The 17,504-nt window shown below is 46.0% G+C and overlaps 2 protein-coding genes across 2 annotated transcripts; one reads left to right on the top strand and one right to left on the bottom strand.

Moving 5' to 3' along the window:
* Positions 1-1,711: 1,711 nt before the first annotated feature.
* Positions 1,712-9,231, bottom strand: LOC135824890 (monocarboxylate transporter 3-like). The gene is made up of 4 exons (XM_065337639.1): positions 8,131-9,231; positions 6,328-6,938; positions 2,401-2,776; positions 1,712-2,137 (listed from the first exon to the last, which is right to left on the bottom strand). Exons 1-4 carry the CDS (start codon positions 8,744-8,746, stop codon positions 1,965-1,967), a joined length of 1,776 nt encoding a protein of 591 aa, XP_065193711.1. The 5' UTR covers positions 8,747-9,231; the 3' UTR covers positions 1,712-1,964.
* Positions 9,232-14,427: 5,196 nt separating this feature from the next.
* Positions 14,428-16,585, top strand: LOC135824886 (guanine nucleotide-binding protein G(i) subunit alpha-1-like). The gene has a single exon (XM_065337628.1). It carries the CDS (start codon positions 14,735-14,737, stop codon positions 15,872-15,874), a length of 1,140 nt encoding a protein of 379 aa, XP_065193700.1. The 5' UTR covers positions 14,428-14,734; the 3' UTR covers positions 15,875-16,585.
* The last annotated feature ends 919 nt before the right edge of the window (positions 16,586-17,504 follow it).

Below are 17,504 nucleotides of genomic sequence, written 5' to 3'. Positions count from 1 at the left end.
TTCGTTCTTATAAAAGCACGGATGACCGCGATTGGCCCATATGTTGTAGTCTTTTGGACGCTGAGTCGACTGGTTTTGGTCCGAAAAGGCTGCGATGCAGCGTTCCTCCTTTATTCCCAATCGAACATGGTTGAACAAGTGGTCACGTGCTCCTGGGTGCCCAAATCACCTGGTCACCACGCCAGCAGGCGACAACTTTCACACCAAGGTTCAACTCGGGTTCAACTCGAGTGACAGGACTGCACCCAAAAAAGGTCAAACAGGCTAGTAAGTTGTACCCTGCAGGCACGGTGACCAGCTGACTGGTGTACGCAGGAGCACGTGACCGCTTGTTCAACCATGTTCGATTGGGAATAAAGGAGGAACGCTGCATCGCAGCCTTTTCGGACCAAAACCAGTCGACGCAGCGTCCAAAAGACTACAACATATGGGCCAATCGCGGTCATCCGTGCTTTTATAAGAACGAAACGGCGCTTTTTGTGACATTTTGCATACAAATCCCCATCTAGTAGGGCGCAGTCACCCAGTTTCGGTGGAAGTGCGCGAGTTCGATTGGGATTCAAGTAGGAAGGGAGCGTCTCAGCTTTCTCGGACCAAGACCATTCGACTCAGCACCCCGAAGACTACAACTGGTGAAATTTTAATTTTTGCCTTAACTTCCCCTTTAACATTGCCCTATGCTGGACAAGTAGTTTAAGTTTATTGCATTCAAAACCTGGTCATGCTATGTGGGAAGAAAAACAAACGGCCGCCGTGGCAGTATCTGCAGCCTGCAGGGTTATCCACACCAATATCTTGACAATGTTTCAACTGTGACTATGGTGGTTGGAAATGTGTACATGTATGTGGAGTGGGTCGTCCAAGAGCGCACTGCGGTGTGGAGGATTGTGCTAAGGTTACGTCGTAGCTTAGTTCATTCCATCCAACACAAGAAAAGAACAAGCTTTTTAACTGGGTTCTCACAAGCAACTTTTTGAAACAATTTCCAAACGGACTTTCATCATGTGCTACTGATACAAGCAAAAAGAAATTGAAAAAGCACACGGTGAATTCAATATTGCCAACTTTCAAGTGCATTTTTCTGCACTGCACAGTGTTTGCGGTAAGGTCTGTTTTCTCATGTGCGGCTCATATAGTAGAGATGTGATGTTATTTGCAGAAACAGCGCTAAGAAGAGTAGCCAAAAAGAGCACGAAAAAACATGCGTAATCTGCTTAGTACAATCGTACACATACCGGTAGAGGGAATGAGAAAAAGTGTGCTGAGCGTGAAGAAGCCTAACCGGCGTGGGGTTATGGTGTTTCTGGATACTCTTCCTTTGAGCTGTTTAATCTATGAAATCTCTCAGCGACTGTGCATAGTGTATTGTGCTTATCCAGTTTTTGTCTGTATTCCACCTGATGAGAAAGCATTGAACGTACTCCTTGAACATAATTATTCAAAACATTCGCCGCAGAGTAGCCCGGAGCGTATTCTTTTCGTGATGTTGACTGCATTGTTGCCTCCTGAAACCCATTACAACCCATTCCTGTCAAATTGCATTGTGAGCTGAAGTGTCATCCACAGCATCACTTATGCCAAAGAGCTTGGTTGTGAGAAGAGAAAAGGGATAGCAGATAGACAACCATGCAGTGTGGGGGGGGGGGGGGGGTGGTCGGTGTTCCTCCTCTTACATGCAACTCAGGCACAAACTTTTTTTCATGACGATCAATAATTTTTGGGACCATTTTTCGTTTAAAAGCCAATTTTTACGGTCACTCAAGATGGGTCTGAAAAGTATCCGGCAGACGGACGTACCTGAGTTGGGTGCATCCAGATTAGGGGAGTTTTACTGTAATAAAAATAGACACTTCAACTGACATGGGCAATATTAATTTTGCATTTATAATAGATGGTTTGTCAGTACCAGTTTGTCATTGGAAACTGTACAGTCACAAGCCAAGTCTTGCTGGGTTGATCCAATTCTACCTGACAGGGCGTGCAGTAGCCAGTGAACTACCAGCTGAAGGGCCAGACCGTTTCCGTAATTGCCGGATGCGAACTTCAACAAGGAAGGCAATGATGCCGGACGAGGCAATGACAACTCCACCAACAACACATGGCAGGGCATAGCTGTTCGTCTTGTCAAATACAAATCCTGCAAAGGCCAGAAAGGGTTAGACAGCATTATGAACATATTTTAGTTTAATATGTACTGCACTGGTACATGTACTTATTTTCACAAGGCCTAAGCATGCGTTTGTAGTTTTCAGTTTTAGTTTTATACGTAAAGCAGTATACATGTACCAGGATTCGTGGAAGTAGCACAATAGTACTCCCTAATACAAACATCCCCAACCTCGTATACATCTACACAGCTACATTGCCACGGTGAGGCAGTCCAAGTCAGAAATGTCTTACCTGCCAGCGGAGGGCCAAGGAAGACAACTGGAGCGCACACTATATTTAGGTGCCCATACGCCAGCGCAGTGTGTTCTGAAGGGACTACGTCGCTGATGAACGGTCCCCAACCAGCCGTAGACGACGTGCGAAACATCATGTAAATAACATTGCAGACGATCAAATCAGCCTTTGTTTTGATCAGGGAACTCAGAGCTATTGTCAATCCCATTGCCATAAAGATTACTCCAATTCGAACAGTATTGCTAATGCGTCGCCGTCCATGCCAAGCACATAGCGTGTAGCACAATGATCCAGCTATACTCCCGTAGCCCAAGTACGACGTTTGCACGTAGATTTCATTGTCCCTCACACCCAGCAGTTCGGCTCGGTGTGCCTACAAAAAATGACGCAAGTGAAAACACACACACACACACACACACACACACACACACACACACACATTATAATTATATATTTGTATAACATGGTACATACTCAACCTGCGGACAGAACTGTTTCGTCCTTTGTGTGGGGGGAGGGGGTAACATGGTACATATGTACGCTCATCAAACAAGAACTCCTAACTACAGTGGTCCCTCTATAATCCGGCACCATTTGTGCCACGAAAATCTGCTGGATTAGGGAGGGTGCTGGATTAACAAATCTGATTTACTGCTGCAATGTGCATGAAGAGGACATTTTGGCTACTGAAAATTGTGCTGGTTTATCGAGGGTGCTGGATTATAAAGTGCCGGATTAGAGAGGGACGACTGTACTTGCTTCACGCCGCTTTAATTCCGACACCACAGATCAGTGGTAAGTACTGTAGTGTAGAGCATCACTGGCCTGTAGTGAATGTCCCTGGTTCGAGTGCTGGTGACGGCAGCCAGTTTCTCCCTGGACTCTTCCCTTTTCAATCCCTGAAACTCATGAAATGATATAATAGTCATTTTAACTGATTTTATAAAGGGTCCGTTTTCCTGAACGTGTTTCACACCATGCTCTTTGATAACAAGTGCATGGAATATTATTCACCGTCCAATGGCAATTGTCATTACGAATGGATGGAGTTATATCCAGATAACGTTAATGGAAACAAAAGACAACAGAAGAGAAGAAAGACGTGAACCGTTTACAACGTTTAGTGGGTGAGAATACTGGTACACTGGTTCAGTAGGACTAATGGCGATATCTTCTATCAGAGATATTACCCCTACTTCAGAACCGTGATTTGCACGCACAGTATCCATGCCAAGGTACCATACAGTTACACCGCGGCCCTGACGCACACCTACCGAGTTTCGCCGTGCATAGAGCAGTAGCAGCCCTGTCATGCCTCGACAAGCTGCATTACGGAGGAAGCAAGACGAAATTCGCGTTCGCGTTCGCAAACATTTTTCAGTTCGCGAACTGGATTGCGTACTTTCGCATTTTTCGTTCGGAAAAGTAGTCGGAACACGAATCGCGGATTCGTGTCATGCAGTCAGGGCAGTCATAAATTTACCACGCTGTACATGTACGCAATGTACGTCGTGTCAACGTCATGCATGTGCGAATTCTGTCTGCTCGTAGTAATCCTTCTCATAACGCGAATTCCGTCACTGAGTTCGACTTTCCTTGGAGAGCGAACGCGAACGCGAATTTCGTCTTGCTAATCCCCCGTATTACCTCCCCGGTCCTCCTCAGCTGCTTTCAACTCTACCCCCACCCCGCAGGCCTATCGCGCATCCAAGAAAGCGCCACAAGCACCACATTGCAGCAGGCCACCCCTACCAGCTACAGGACACGCTTCCTGCGTCCGCCCCACTGGCGCTGAAGCGATCATTGATTCCCATTTGGCTCCCTGGCTGATTAGAACCCTCCCCACTCCCCAGAGACCTGTTTTCTCGGCGCCCGTGCAATCACGACCGGCCTTCATGGCTTCAAGATGAAAGTCTACCGGCATCTACGGAACCAGACCTGGCTCTGGGCAACAGAAACATACATGACATGTAAGTACTTCAGTCATCAGCAGCACTGTTTCTTTTGTCTGCCACCAGATACATGTACACCCATGTGCCCTGACACAGCGATATATAGGGACGATGTCGAGTCTGAACGCCATCTCTCTGTACTTCTCTTTTCTGTATTAATTTTGCTCTTTCCGACTTATTACAATTCTTTTCTCATTTTCATCTGGTGCGTGTGAGTGGTGAAGATGCCGAGACCCCTGGTCGGCGGAGCTGCCCACATCACACCATCAATGCTGCTGTGTGCGGCCCCACTTACGTGTAATAATTATTGTTGTCGTGCTTCTGTACTTCAGTATTAAGTTTTCTTGGTGTTTGCGATTGCCGTTTCACTGCTCCGGCCTGGGCTTGTCTTTCGCTCACCTTGTCCATTTTTATTATTAATTTTACGAGTTGGGAAAGTGAACTTTAGTTAAAAATACCCGATGCTGTAATAATTATATGGGCCACAACCAGCTAAAACATGTCTTAGGGTGAAAATTTTCAAATTTTGTTTTCCTCCAGAAAACAGTTCTTGGGACCTTACTTGACCTCTTGAAGGTGATACAGGGCAGAAAAGTAGTCTACAAGTGGCAAGTGCCCCAAACACCGCTTTCAAAATATGTACTTTGAAATAGAAAATGACAGTTTTCGCACAGTCTGACACAAAGAGACAAACTATTACTTAGTGGCTTTTGTGGCGGAGCACAATACAACGGAACTAAAGATGTTGACACCGACTTGAGCATGTCAACGACATCAGTTCAAAGGCATGGCCCAAGTTCTTCCTGGAAAGCAACACGATGCGCTGGGCGGCGTTGCACTTGCATACTCTTTCGATTCTGGCAGTGACACTTTCGATCATCGCCTGCGTTTCCGAGACTGCGTCAGACGCCTCATGAGAGCTGAACGCAAGTAACATCGTAAGGCAGCCGGTTCGCCGCCTAAATGATTATGTACTAGGCCACAACTTGTGCCTCTTCGCTACTGGAGACGACGGGGACGATTCAGCTTCGCTGTCGACATCAACATCAATGAGATCCCAACAAATAATATTGTCAGCGTCGCTCTGCAGACCTGCCGCCACGGACTTGCAGACACCCGAACAAACCTGGGCCATGCACAGCGATCGTCTGGCCCTGTGAGCTGCTCTAGTATCACTAGATGCGGACATTGTCAGTCTTCGCTCGCCAGCTACTTGAAGTAGAACGCCAAACAAGTGTTTGAACAAAATTTGAGAAGATGATCGCCACAATCATCATGAATCATTTTGAATGAAGTGCAGAGTGAACGTGCTCCAAAAAAACATTTTTTTCATTTCGTCATTTCCCAACTTTTTTTACGAAACCCCAAAGACATGTTTTAGCTGATCGCGGCCCATATGAAGAAGAAAGAGGACCAAAGAGCTACAAGTTACGCTATAACATCCACGAACACTACCAGTTACTTTACAATCAGCTCATGCGGTAGCATTACACGACACTGACCGACGGTACTGACGTTCTACACCTTACTGGCAATCTGCTCTAGCACGTCTTGGATGCGCACTCCACAGCCTTCCAGCTTGGAAGGTTCTAACAATCTAAGTTATAGAAATAACATAAGGAGCGCAACCAAGACAAGCACGAGCTGAAAGTCTCAGCTGTGAAGGACGGTGGCGGATGTACATGATTGTACATGTATCGTGCTAGAGTTGATTGCCAGTTAGGTGTAGAACGTCAGTACCGTTGGTCAGTGTCGTGCAATACTATCGCAGGGGCTGATTGTAAAGTAACTGGTGTTGTTAGTGGATATTATAGCGTAACTTGTAGCTCTTTGGTCCTCTTTCTTCTTATAAAATAATTTATGCTTGGCTCTCCACATGAGTCTAACAATGCTGTAATAACTGTTAATAAAAATATCAACCTTGAGAGTAACACAGTAATTCAGCTGTACTCTCTGTAGTTCAGCTACTTACAGCTACGACCATTGGTAGACTGGATCCCAACGCAGCCATGTTGCTGATTAGAATACACACAAGAAAGTTACCATTTTTGTAGAGTGTCCGTGATTTTCCACACGACCGAAGCAATTCTAGGAAGTTGGCACGCAGTCTGGATACAGCACGGTCTCTACGTACAGATGACAGTGTATTCTTCCTGCGGTGTTGCGAGTTGCCTAGGTGAAATGCAGCAAGCAGGCCGGTGATAGAGAGTAGACATATCATACGATAGTACCATCGCCAATTGTACGCGGTGATAATTTCTTTGCCAACATAGCCGTTAAACACACAGCTACAACCCACGGCGGTGTACGCTATTCCGGACATCAGCGCATAGTCGTTCCCGGAGGACACTGAAAGGGCGTATACAGGCGTTGAAGAGAGAAAGCCTGATCCGACGCCTGACATAACACCTCGTGCAATGTTAACCCAGTACAGATGGTTAGCAAACGAACTGGACAGTAGTCCTATAGCAAATGCAGCGCTGGAGAAGAGGACCATAGGCCTCAGTCCAAAAGCATCAAAGAAGTGCGGTGCAAATACGGTTGTTAGAGAGCGAACACCAGAAGTGAGTGAATTCACCCAGGCTGCAGCAAACAGTATAGAAGAAGCCGCATGCGTTAGTTATCGTAAAATAGAGGAAATCCCCCATCCCGAGTTATATTTTTGCATTAGTTATCATTCACACTTTATCTGACTTGAACTCGTACCCATCATGTGAACTATTGGACATTTTGTAACATGGAAAAATGTGGGCAGTGGGCACAAGTTATCCGATCGAGTCCACCAACTAAACCAGATTTTGAACAGTCTGATCTGACTGTTCAAAATCTGGTTTAGTTGGTGGACTCGATCGCATAACTTGTGCCCACATTTTTCCATGGCACAAATTTTTTTCCTTGGCTCACCATCTGAGTTCTTATTTGAAATTCGGTATTGTTTCAACGTTATTCGGGGAATGATTCTAGTAAATATGACAAGGACACAACAGTATGACTCGGATGGAGAGCCAAGGATTAAATTTAAAAGGAAAAGACCAAAATGTTACATGTTATTCGTAATTTGTGTCCAACATTAACAGTTACAAGCAAGATGTAAGATTTCGTGCAGTCAGAAGGTGCAACAGCTAGCACAATACTGACTGATGTGACACTGAGATTCAACGACCTGATGACAAGCTCTATCACGTCTTGGATGCGCACCAACAGCCTTCCAACTTGGAAGGTTCTAATTTATGAAATAAGTTCAAATAACATGAGAAAGGATGAGCTTATCATCAGGTCGTTGAATGTCAGTATCACATCAGTCAGTATTGTGCTAGCTGTTACACTTTCTGACTACACAACATCTTTAAAAATACAACATTTTGCTTGTAACTGTTAATGTTGGACTCAAACTACGAATAACACTGATGTAACATGTTGGTCCTTTCTTGTTAAACACGACAGTATAATTCGATACTTCCGCGATACAATTATTTACATGCTCTGCAACGGCAATTTTGTTCAACGATTGGAGCAAATGCGAACCACGTCAAACCACCAATTCGCAACATTATCAACCGACCACTGGAAGCGAGAAGGGTGGCTGTACTTACTGAGCTGCCCAAGCTGGATTATAAAACCCCTCTCAACTAGGGATAAGGGATAGAAAAGTCCTGTCGTGCATTGTCATCAGGGTAACTCCAAGCAAACCACCACAAGCTTATGAAACTTTGGATTTTTGTTCCCTGCAAGCCTTTGTTGTTCTGAGTATTGTTTCACGCCTATAAATCCTTACCTGTTGCTGCAGCTCCTTGTCCAAATCCTCCACATTCGGCCTTGCTCTCGTTCGCTCGGGAGGACGTATTCGCTGTAGATTGGGTTACATTATCGTACGGACTGTCCAAAGCACCATCCGAACTATTCATAGACCATAATTGGTCCAGTAAATCTAGTGACTGTGTAGACGTCATGTATTGGACCTCCTCCGGATCTGTAGCGTTGCCAAATTCTTTTTCCTGGGTAGAGTTTCCCAGATACAGGTACTGTGATGTGTTAGTTGTCCCTTGAGGACTGGGCTCAGTGCATGGAGGTAGTAGTAGTCGAGAATATACAATACCGTCCGAAAACTCCGTTCCTATACTTATCCAAATCAAAGCAAACGCAGCAGCCACATTCAGCCACCGTTGAACTCTAGAGTGAGTTTCATCGTTGTCTCTGCACTCGGTTTCAGATGGTAGCAAGACCTGTTCAGCGGATTCGAATTCGCTATGAGGAATAGGAGAATCATCTGAAGGTGTGGTGGGGTCGACTAACACCGTGGTACTAAGATATGCGTTGTCGGTCTCTATGATAACTATACCATTTGGGCTCCTGATCCTGGCCGGAGAGTTGGTTTCAACACTGTAATCCATCTTCCAGCTAAACAGGTACGTTATATATACCGGATTTGTTCACGACTTTCATCACATAGATGTTCTTCTACAGCAAGGCCATCACCTCGTTCTTCTCGATAGATTCATAATCAGCCGGTTGGTAGTGAAAGCAGCGCCACACACGTCATGGTTATATTGTTTGTGAAAGCACCACCGCAAATGCCATACTCATAGTTTAGGTTGCTTGTTGTTAGCGAAAGCAGCGCCAAGCAGCGCTGTGCAAGAAAATGCCAATACACAATCTACTGATCTAGAGTGCGAGGAGAAATGCTTGATATCCTGACTGCCACAGAAAAGTGGCTGCATCTATTGTTGATCTATGATACCTGGCATAGCGATTGTAATGATCATACAGACAGAGAGTATAGTATGAGTATGTGATCTGCAGGTTTGTTTGTTGTTTGTTTTTGGCGAGGAGAAGGATACGTCTCCAAGAACCCAGGGGCCAGCCAGCTTACAGGGACCAGCCAGCTAACAGGTAAACAATTTTAAAAATAGGATGGACTGCATTGCAGTGGCCGGTAGCATATTGTCTTCTCGCTTTGTACGTGCTAAGGGGCAGATGATATCCTTTGTTAGAAAACCGAACAGCTGACGGGGATGGCCTGGAAGCGAGCTGTTGGGGTATACATCCTGCCAGCTATCCAGACCAAGGTGTGGATTGAATGACTATGGCCGGCTAAAATGATACTCACATCACACTCACAGTCAGTGCCTGGTACATGTGCCAGTACTCACAATATCCTACCGTGAAGAGCAGATAAGTTGGCGGCAGACTGTAGACCAATATCCATGTTTCGATTCACCCTCATAATTATTATTATTATTATGTACAAAGAGAGAGAGAGAGAGAGAGAGAGAGAGAGAGAGAGAGAGAGAGAGAGAGAGAGAGAGAGAGAGAGAGAGAGAGAGAGAGAGAGAGAGAGAGAGAGAGAGAGAGAGAGAGAGAGAGAGAGAGAGAGAGAGAGAGAGAGAGAGAGAGAGAGAGAGAGAGAGAGAGAGAGAGAGAGAGAGAGAGAGAGAGAGAGAGAGAGAGAGAGAGAGAGAGAGAGAGAGAGAGAGAGAGAGAGAGAGAGAGAGAGAGAGAGAGAGAGAGAGAGAGAGAGAGAGAGAGAGAGAGAGAGAGAGAGAGAGAGAGAGAGAGAGAGAGAGAGAGAGAGAGAGAGAGAGAGGGATGTCGTGTCGGAATGCTCTGGCCCTATTGAGGGGTCTCTTACTGGAAAAAATGCCACACCGAAGTGCTGGACACAGTAAAGCTACAGTAAAGCTATCGGCCAAGCTCCCAAAACCCATTGCACGCACACTCGCAGTATCAACCTGCTTCTCCTCTTCCGCCTTTCTGCATAATGCAAGCATTTTTGTTTCACGGATCCGATCATCGAGCTGCTTTTTTAGTTCCGTGCGGGTAACTCACCACTGACCAGCCGAGTTTGCTATTGAAATGTGTCTTCAGGCCTTGTTCTGCACCTCCAGGAGCGACACTGGCTTACGGTGCTGTCTGACTCACGCTGCTTTCTCTCCTCCCATGGGCATAAAGGAGAGAAAGAGAGGAATGCTGGTGTTGTCCTTATTTTTTTCTTTGCCCACTTCCTCCTTCACTGATGAGCCTTTGTTGTCACAGTTAGACGAAACAGCAGTCAGGACTCTGGAGGAATTATTTCATTACATGTATCACTATCAGTACCCGGCGGAACCCTTCGTTGTTTGATGTGTGTGTAATGCATAATGGATATCGAGGGTAGCTAGTCTCCTGAAGAGCGCATTCATGCCATTGAGAGGAGTAGAGGAATGTTGCAACTTATTTCCTCCGCCCTCTGATATTTTATGCTGTCATCACCAGCACACTTGGTCTACTATCAAAATTTTAAAGCTATCAATATCAAGCAAGGCTTACACACCGGCAGTCATACTACACGTCATGTACATGTTATGATAAGTAAGTTATAACAGACGAAGACTAGATGGCGAACGGCTTGGCTCATGTAAGACTCCGGCAACACAATCATTGTGCCCTTTCTGACTAGTTTTACTAGTTTTACTGTGTCGCACAGTGTGACCATGGTGACTGACCGCACGAGCGCTCTCGAGCGGAGTCAGAGATAAACTGCCCGGCCTTCACACTGCAATGCCAGGCATTCCAGGCTAGGCTGCTGATAATGCTGTTTGGTTGGTTACCGGTATACCTACAGTACAGACTGTCAGTGACACGTGCTGAAGTGAGTTTTGGGTTTCGCCACGTTTATGCCACGCATGCAGGCGTGCAGTATTTAACTGTGCCAAACATGAGCTGCAGCTAGGGGAAGCACGCACAACATGAATCGTGGCAGTAGTGGTGGGGTTTACTGGGGAGCTCCGCCGACCTGAGATCTCAACTTCATGGCCACCTACATGTAGTAGGCTAGACGCACCAATAGTGGGTGGGTGGGTGGGGGAGAGACAGACAGACAAACATACAGATAGCCTGGAACCTCTCTGTTTTACAGACAGACAGAGAGACTGGGAGACAGACAGAGAGACTGGGAGACAGACAGACAGAGAGACTGGGAGACAGATACAGAGAGAGATTCGTAGTGCATTGGCCGTGTGCTTGTACTCAGCGACATGTCGTTGAGTTTCACTTGTCATAATTGTTCTATTCTTATCCTTGATCCTGGAGGACCTGGAGGATGATGGCGATACACAACAGATGTGGAAAACTCCGTCCAAATACTCAGTACTTCTCACCCGAACCATGAACTTTCCGGATGTTTGCGGCCGTCGTGAGCTCCCTCAGGCTCGGGAACGGAAACGACAATAATTATCGTTTCCATTATTTACTTATTACTTACATACATGGTTTTTTAGCATTCTCATTCATTGAGCTAAGCTCAAGTAAGTAAGTGCTTTACTTCGGAACTTTGGATTGAAGAACAATGAGCGAATGAAGTTATTCATTTCGCATTCTCAAACGTTTAAAATTAACTCAACTGTAGTCTGTAGTGTAGAGGGCAAAGCCAAAGGCAAAACGATGGCTCTCTGTACATACAGCTGTACAGCTGTACTATTATACAGCTGTACAGCTGTACTATTTTCGTCAAACATGTACATGTACATGTACCTGTATAGGTCTAATCAAATGTCAATTTGAAGTTAAAACCGTCACTGCATCTACTTGGAAGGCTTTCCTGTCACTGAGTTGCCACAATACAATGAAAAGGAGAGACAATGCCGGTCCGGGACAAACATTGCATTACATCCTGAAAATAGTTGAAATACTGTAATAAAGGTTGTGATTATGTCCCCCCGCACTCTGTCAAGCAGTACATATAGTAGTATGCACGTGTGGCTGGCTCAATCACGGTTGTGATGCTAGATGCAACACAGAATGATGAATTATACAGTGCGTACAGTGTTGGCCAGAAGTTTGGGCCTACCTATAAATTTTTGGGGTTTGGCACAATACAGTGGTGCTGCCAGGTTGTGTATCTTCAAACCTGCTGCAAGCCCGATAAAAACGCGTGAGATAAGTTTTTTACAGCGCACGTGCGCTTCAAAGCAAATTTTCAGGTGAAAATCATGAAAAAGCTAGGCCCAAATTTTTGGCCAAAATATTTGAATTTGTACGGTACCGTACGGTACAAGAATGTGTGATGCAAAACCAGCGGGAAATTCAACTGCACAACACGTGGTGGTCCTCACGACACGAACAACAAATTTTAGTTGCTGTTTTTGACATTTTTCCTTCACCATGGGTCGATCCAAGCACCTTTGGCTCTGACGTGAGGGAGTTGGCAGTGAAGATGAATAATGATGGCCTCTCTTCGAATGATATCGCCAATTTGACCCGCGTTTGTGCGCGCACGGTGAGAAAACTGTCACCAGGTTCGCAGTGATGCAAAGCTGCAAGAATTAGCCTCGTTCTGGTCATCCAAGGCTGACGTCTGCTCGTGACGACAGGTACCTCAAGGTGATAACTCTGGCTAGCAGAAGGACTTTGTCGTGGGAGCTCAAGACAGACTGGTGCAAACCCGTGGCAAACATGTCCCGAGCCGTACGGAACGTCCCAGACTGCTGAAAGCTGGCCTGAGAGGCTGCAGGACCACAAAAAAACCGTATATCAACCAGAAAATTGAAGAAACGACTGGTCTTTGCCAGGGCCCACCAAGGATGTACTGTGGACCAGTGGAGCAACGTACTGTGGTCCCACGAGTTTAAATTTAATATGAGAGCATCAGATGGTGTGGTGTATTTCAGTCGTTGACCAGGTGTACAACTTGTACCAGAGTGTACTGTTGGCACAGTCAAGCACAGTGGTGGCTGCATCATGATACGGGACCGCGTCGCCGGCAATGGTGTCGGGCGGCTCTACAACGTTAACGGAGCGATGAAAGCAGACCAATACCAAGGAATACTGCAGAACAGTATGCAGCCGTCCATGGTCGATGTGTTGCGCGGTCTGGATAGTGTATTTGCGCGCGCACACGCGATAAAGGCGTAATTGGCGGACCGCCCATATCGCGCACTGTGGCGGCCGACGCAGTCGCCGGACCTAAATCCGACTGAGGATTTGTGGGAAATGCTGAATTGTCTCTGCCATGATGTTCCCCAAGTCCCATCAACAGAAACACAGCCTGGGGAAGTGTGCAAGACAGCGTGGCAGAAGATCAGCAGGGAAAAGTATGCAAAACCCGTCTCGACCATCCCGGCGCGCATGGAGGCTGTCGTCAAGGCAAAGGGAGGACCTACTAAGTGGTAAAATTGGGCAAACAGTTCACTGATAGGTTCTTAGCATGGAAACAAAGCATTTAGATTAGATTTAGTTGATGTCTATTAGCTAGTCACCTGGATTTTGCTGTTTTTTAATTTTGGCCGTAAGTTTGGGCCTACGCTTTTTCGATTAAATTGACTTTATTCTATTTTACAACTATCTAGCCTTCGAAAGATGGATCAGAGTATGATCTCTTTGGTAGCTAGCCAACTTCAGTAGTTTTTTTCGTGCACTATACAAAGATTCTCTCTAGAAACCTGTTTTCTCTTGGGTGGGCCCAAACATTTGGCCAACACTGTACGTGTATGTGTGAATAGTGTCATGAGTAGTCAATGCGAAATTGTTTGTGTCTATAGGACATATTTGACGACTAGTCGACTACCTGCTTGCAACCTGCCTTGTCAATGTGTTGACATTTTGGAGACGTGGTGCTGCTAACTGTCATCGAACTGCACGCACGCGAAATGCGTGGGCCACTTTAAATAGATAAGTCTGCTCCTATAGAGTAGAGAGGCCCACGCGCGCAACGCCAACGAGAAAGAAAGATGATTTTTCTTGCCCGTCGTGACGTCCGTCGGCAGCTCGTACGTCATTATTGCGTCATTAATTTTATGGTTCGTGTCCAACCAGGCATGGCAGTCCTCGAATACCACTATTTTCACAACTCCATGTGTCCAACTACAATGTAGCTGATGCAGTACAGTGATGCCTGATGCATGATGGTCTTACACGTGTCTGTAGTATTCTCGGCAGTAGCTCTAGCTAGCGTGCGCGTGACTGACAGATGCGTGCAGTGCATGCGGATGCAGTTACATGATTTTACTACACAATCATGCACAGCTTGTAACCACACTGGCATGTACTGGGTGAAGTCCGCCATAGCCGCTAAAATGGAGCTGCTGATCCTCCGAGTCCGCCGAATACTCACGAGCTGCCAGTGCAGCACTTGCCAGCAGGTAATAAAACCGCCAGCGTGCCATAGACAGAATCATAGCAATTATTGTGCCTGATTACCTCACCTCAATGTTTTAGTTCTGCTGCTACTGTTACCTACTTTGAAGTAGGTTATATCAAAGTAGGTTATACCTAGCTCTAGCTCGCCGTCGACGGTAGCTAGTACTACTAGTAGTAGTAGTAGAGCATCTACCAGTATTCGAAGAAAGCCATTATTTTAGATTTAGTTAGGCGTATCACGATTGTTGAGGGTTTCGGAAAGCACCATGGGTGCTGCTGCTACGACGACCTTCAACGTATGTACCGGGCCAGAACGTAGGGCTGCTGATCGAAGGAGTCACTCTATCGACAAACAGCTACGGCAATGGTGGAGGGAAGACTGTCGGAGAATAAAGCTTTTGTTTCTGGGCTCGTGTGACTCTGACGAAGGTGACGTAGTGGAGCAGATTCTGAAAACACACTATGCAAGCGGCTCCGGCGCGGATCATGTTATGTTTCGCAATGCCCTTCACCGGAATCTCGTGGAGAGCATGCGATGCCTTGTGACACATATGAACTACTACTCCATTGAGTACAGTAATCCTCAGTTCAAGGACAAAGCCTGGCAGGAGGCGTTCTGTGAAGATCTCTTGAATTCAGCAACTCTCCATCTTGGCACTTTGAACATGATTGAGAAGGTTTGGATGGATGAGGGCGTGCGTCAGTGTTTTCAACGCCTGCTCGAGCTGAATACGTCAGACATCAATGAGAGCACGGAGTATCTTCTCAGCAATGTACGCCGTTACATGGCAGAGAATTTTATGGCCACACGGGACGACATCCGTCATGTCCGTCTCCATGCAACTAATAAGCCGGGCATCCAGTGCACTGGTACACGCTACAGAGATGTGGAGTTCTTATTATTTGATCTTCGTGCAGCCGGAATGATGATTCCCAGACCTCAGACAAGTTTGAAGCTGGTCTGCCAATCCGAGGGCGCAATGACAATAGTGTTCTGTGCATCGCTAGCTGATTACGACCGTGTGCGCGCCGGCGACGAAAGTACAAATTGCTTACTGGAGAGTCTGGATCTGTTTAGTCAGGTCTGTAATGGCAGTGGTTTTCGTGGTTACGATCACCATGACCATTCAAATATAGTTCTTCTGCTAACCAACACTGAGTCATTCAGGGAGAAGATTTCGACAACACCGCTCAGCATCTGCTTTCCCGAGTACAATGGCCAGGACACGACTGAAGAGGCCATTGCCTACATTGAGAAAAAGTTCAATGAGGTGAACAGGATTGGAAGGCAGCTATTTGTGCACAGGACTCGTACGTACGATAGCTCGACAATGGCATTACTGTACAGCGCAGCAACGAGTTCAGTTATTCAGAATGTCATGGGGGCAATTTTCAAGGACAAATGATGAGATGAGCGACTACAGTACTCCGCCTGTAGCAATGCTGCATGTACTTGAATTTCAGTGAACCGTTTACTGGCATTCAATATAGGTTGTAGAACTGATTGGCCACCCATATACATATACCTCATCTCCACTGGTCGGTGGCCTGTACATTAACCGGATTATCACCGTACTCTAATGCACGTACACAAACACTGTAGCTCGTATCAGTATATACACTCTTGACCAGTTTGATTATGTTGACATATACAATCGTGTATGTATGGTGGGTCTGGCTTTTTTCTCCTTTCAGGCAGTTCACTTCCCCGAATGATCCTTTGAATTTGAAGTTCTCCCAATCCTTTAAATATTACAATATTACACTAGGATTCTAATTATACAACAGCAGAAGTCAAGAAGACACATTCTGATATAGGTCTTTCCAGTGAAACAAATCCAGTGCATGTGGTGAATAGTGTGCTAAGGCAATCTACATGTGGATGAAAGTGGATATTTTTCAACATGGAGATAATCAAAGCACTTCACCATAGCTCAGTGGTTAGAGCATCGCTGGCCTCAAACAAAAGTCCCTGGTTCGAGTCCTGGTGGTCACAGTCAATTTTTTCTTCAGTCTTTTGAACTCTTTTCCCGTTTGCATCTTTCCCTCAAACCAAATGAGTAGAGATAATTGAAAGTATCTGCCTGCGGCATTGAAATACAATTTAGTTTAGATTATCTTTCGTTTCATGCACATCATAATAATTGGGTGTTTTATTAGTAGGGCCCCAGCATGCGTCTACACACTTTTCAAAGGTGCTTTGCTTGAAGAATACTGATCGTGCACCAACGCCTGAAGCACCATACAGCCTTGCAGGGGGGGGGGGGGGGGGGGCGCCATTCTCGACTACAGGCGTGCGGATGTACCAGTACAGTCATGTACATGTAGATGAATACCCACGCGCGCGCGCGCACACACACACTCAAGCGCGTGCACGCATACGCACAATAATAATAATGTCTGGCTCTCATCTGCATCCATACTGAGAAAACCCAACGAGTTCCTGAATAGGTGTACACTGTTGGCGGTATGTGGACTATCTTCTCTCATTGAACTGCAGGTCATTGCGTGATGTAGCTTATCAGCAGTACATACTGTGTGTTCATACAGGAAAAAACATGCCAGCTAGAGGCGCTGGCGCTGCAAACAGTCCTTCCTATAACCTTTGGGCGGTGGCAGTGGTCGTAGCTCAACAGTGAGTCACTGCGACCGATGGTACAGCCGCTCTTGATCTTCTTCCTGTAAAATCAAGAACAGTAATCGCAGACAGGTTCATCGATCGCACGCAGTATAGCCTAGGCAAACAGGAGATCTACTGCCGTCCACCTAATCAGGCCGGTTTCGGAAAGCTTCACATTTCGTAGTGATGTAGTCCAAAACAATTCTACAAATGCTTTGGAAAAGAAAGAACTACATACAGTAGCTAGTGTTTTTGAAATATTGCACTCACCTCCGCTTTTCGACTGACGCTTCACAGTGTGGCGTGCGAAAAAAGGACACACCACAGTTTCATCCACCAGCGTCCGCATCGGATGAGTGCATAATATTCCTCCTGAAAATCCTCCTCTGCCAAATGGCTGGAACACACGTGAAGGA

The sequence above is a fragment of the Sycon ciliatum genome, chromosome 1, assembly GCF_964019385.1.
Source record: "Sycon ciliatum chromosome 1, ocSycCili1.1, whole genome shotgun sequence".
Classification (NCBI taxonomy): domain Eukaryota; kingdom Metazoa; phylum Porifera; class Calcarea; order Leucosolenida; family Sycettidae; genus Sycon; species Sycon ciliatum.
The sequence above is the reverse complement of the archived record's forward strand: the minus strand, read 5'-3'. Positions and strand labels throughout refer to the sequence as shown.

Excerpts from the sequence above, each read along its gene's own strand:
- LOC135824890 (XM_065337639.1), bottom strand. The coding sequence starts at position 8,746 with ATGGATTACAGTGTTGAAACCAACTCTCCGGCCAGGATCAGGAGCCCA. Across the intron at positions 6,939-8,130 it reads ACAAGGAGCTGCAGCAACAG|CCTGGGTGAATTCACTCACT; the intron begins GTAAGGATTTAT and ends TGTTTGCTGCAG. Across the intron at positions 2,138-2,400 it reads CCTTGGCCCTCCGCTGGCAG|GATTTGTATTTGACAAGACG; the intron begins GTAAGACATTTC and ends TGGCCTTTGCAG.
- LOC135824886 (XM_065337628.1), top strand. The coding sequence starts at position 14,735 with ATGGGTGCTGCTGCTACGACGACCTTCAACGTATGTACCGGGCCAGAA.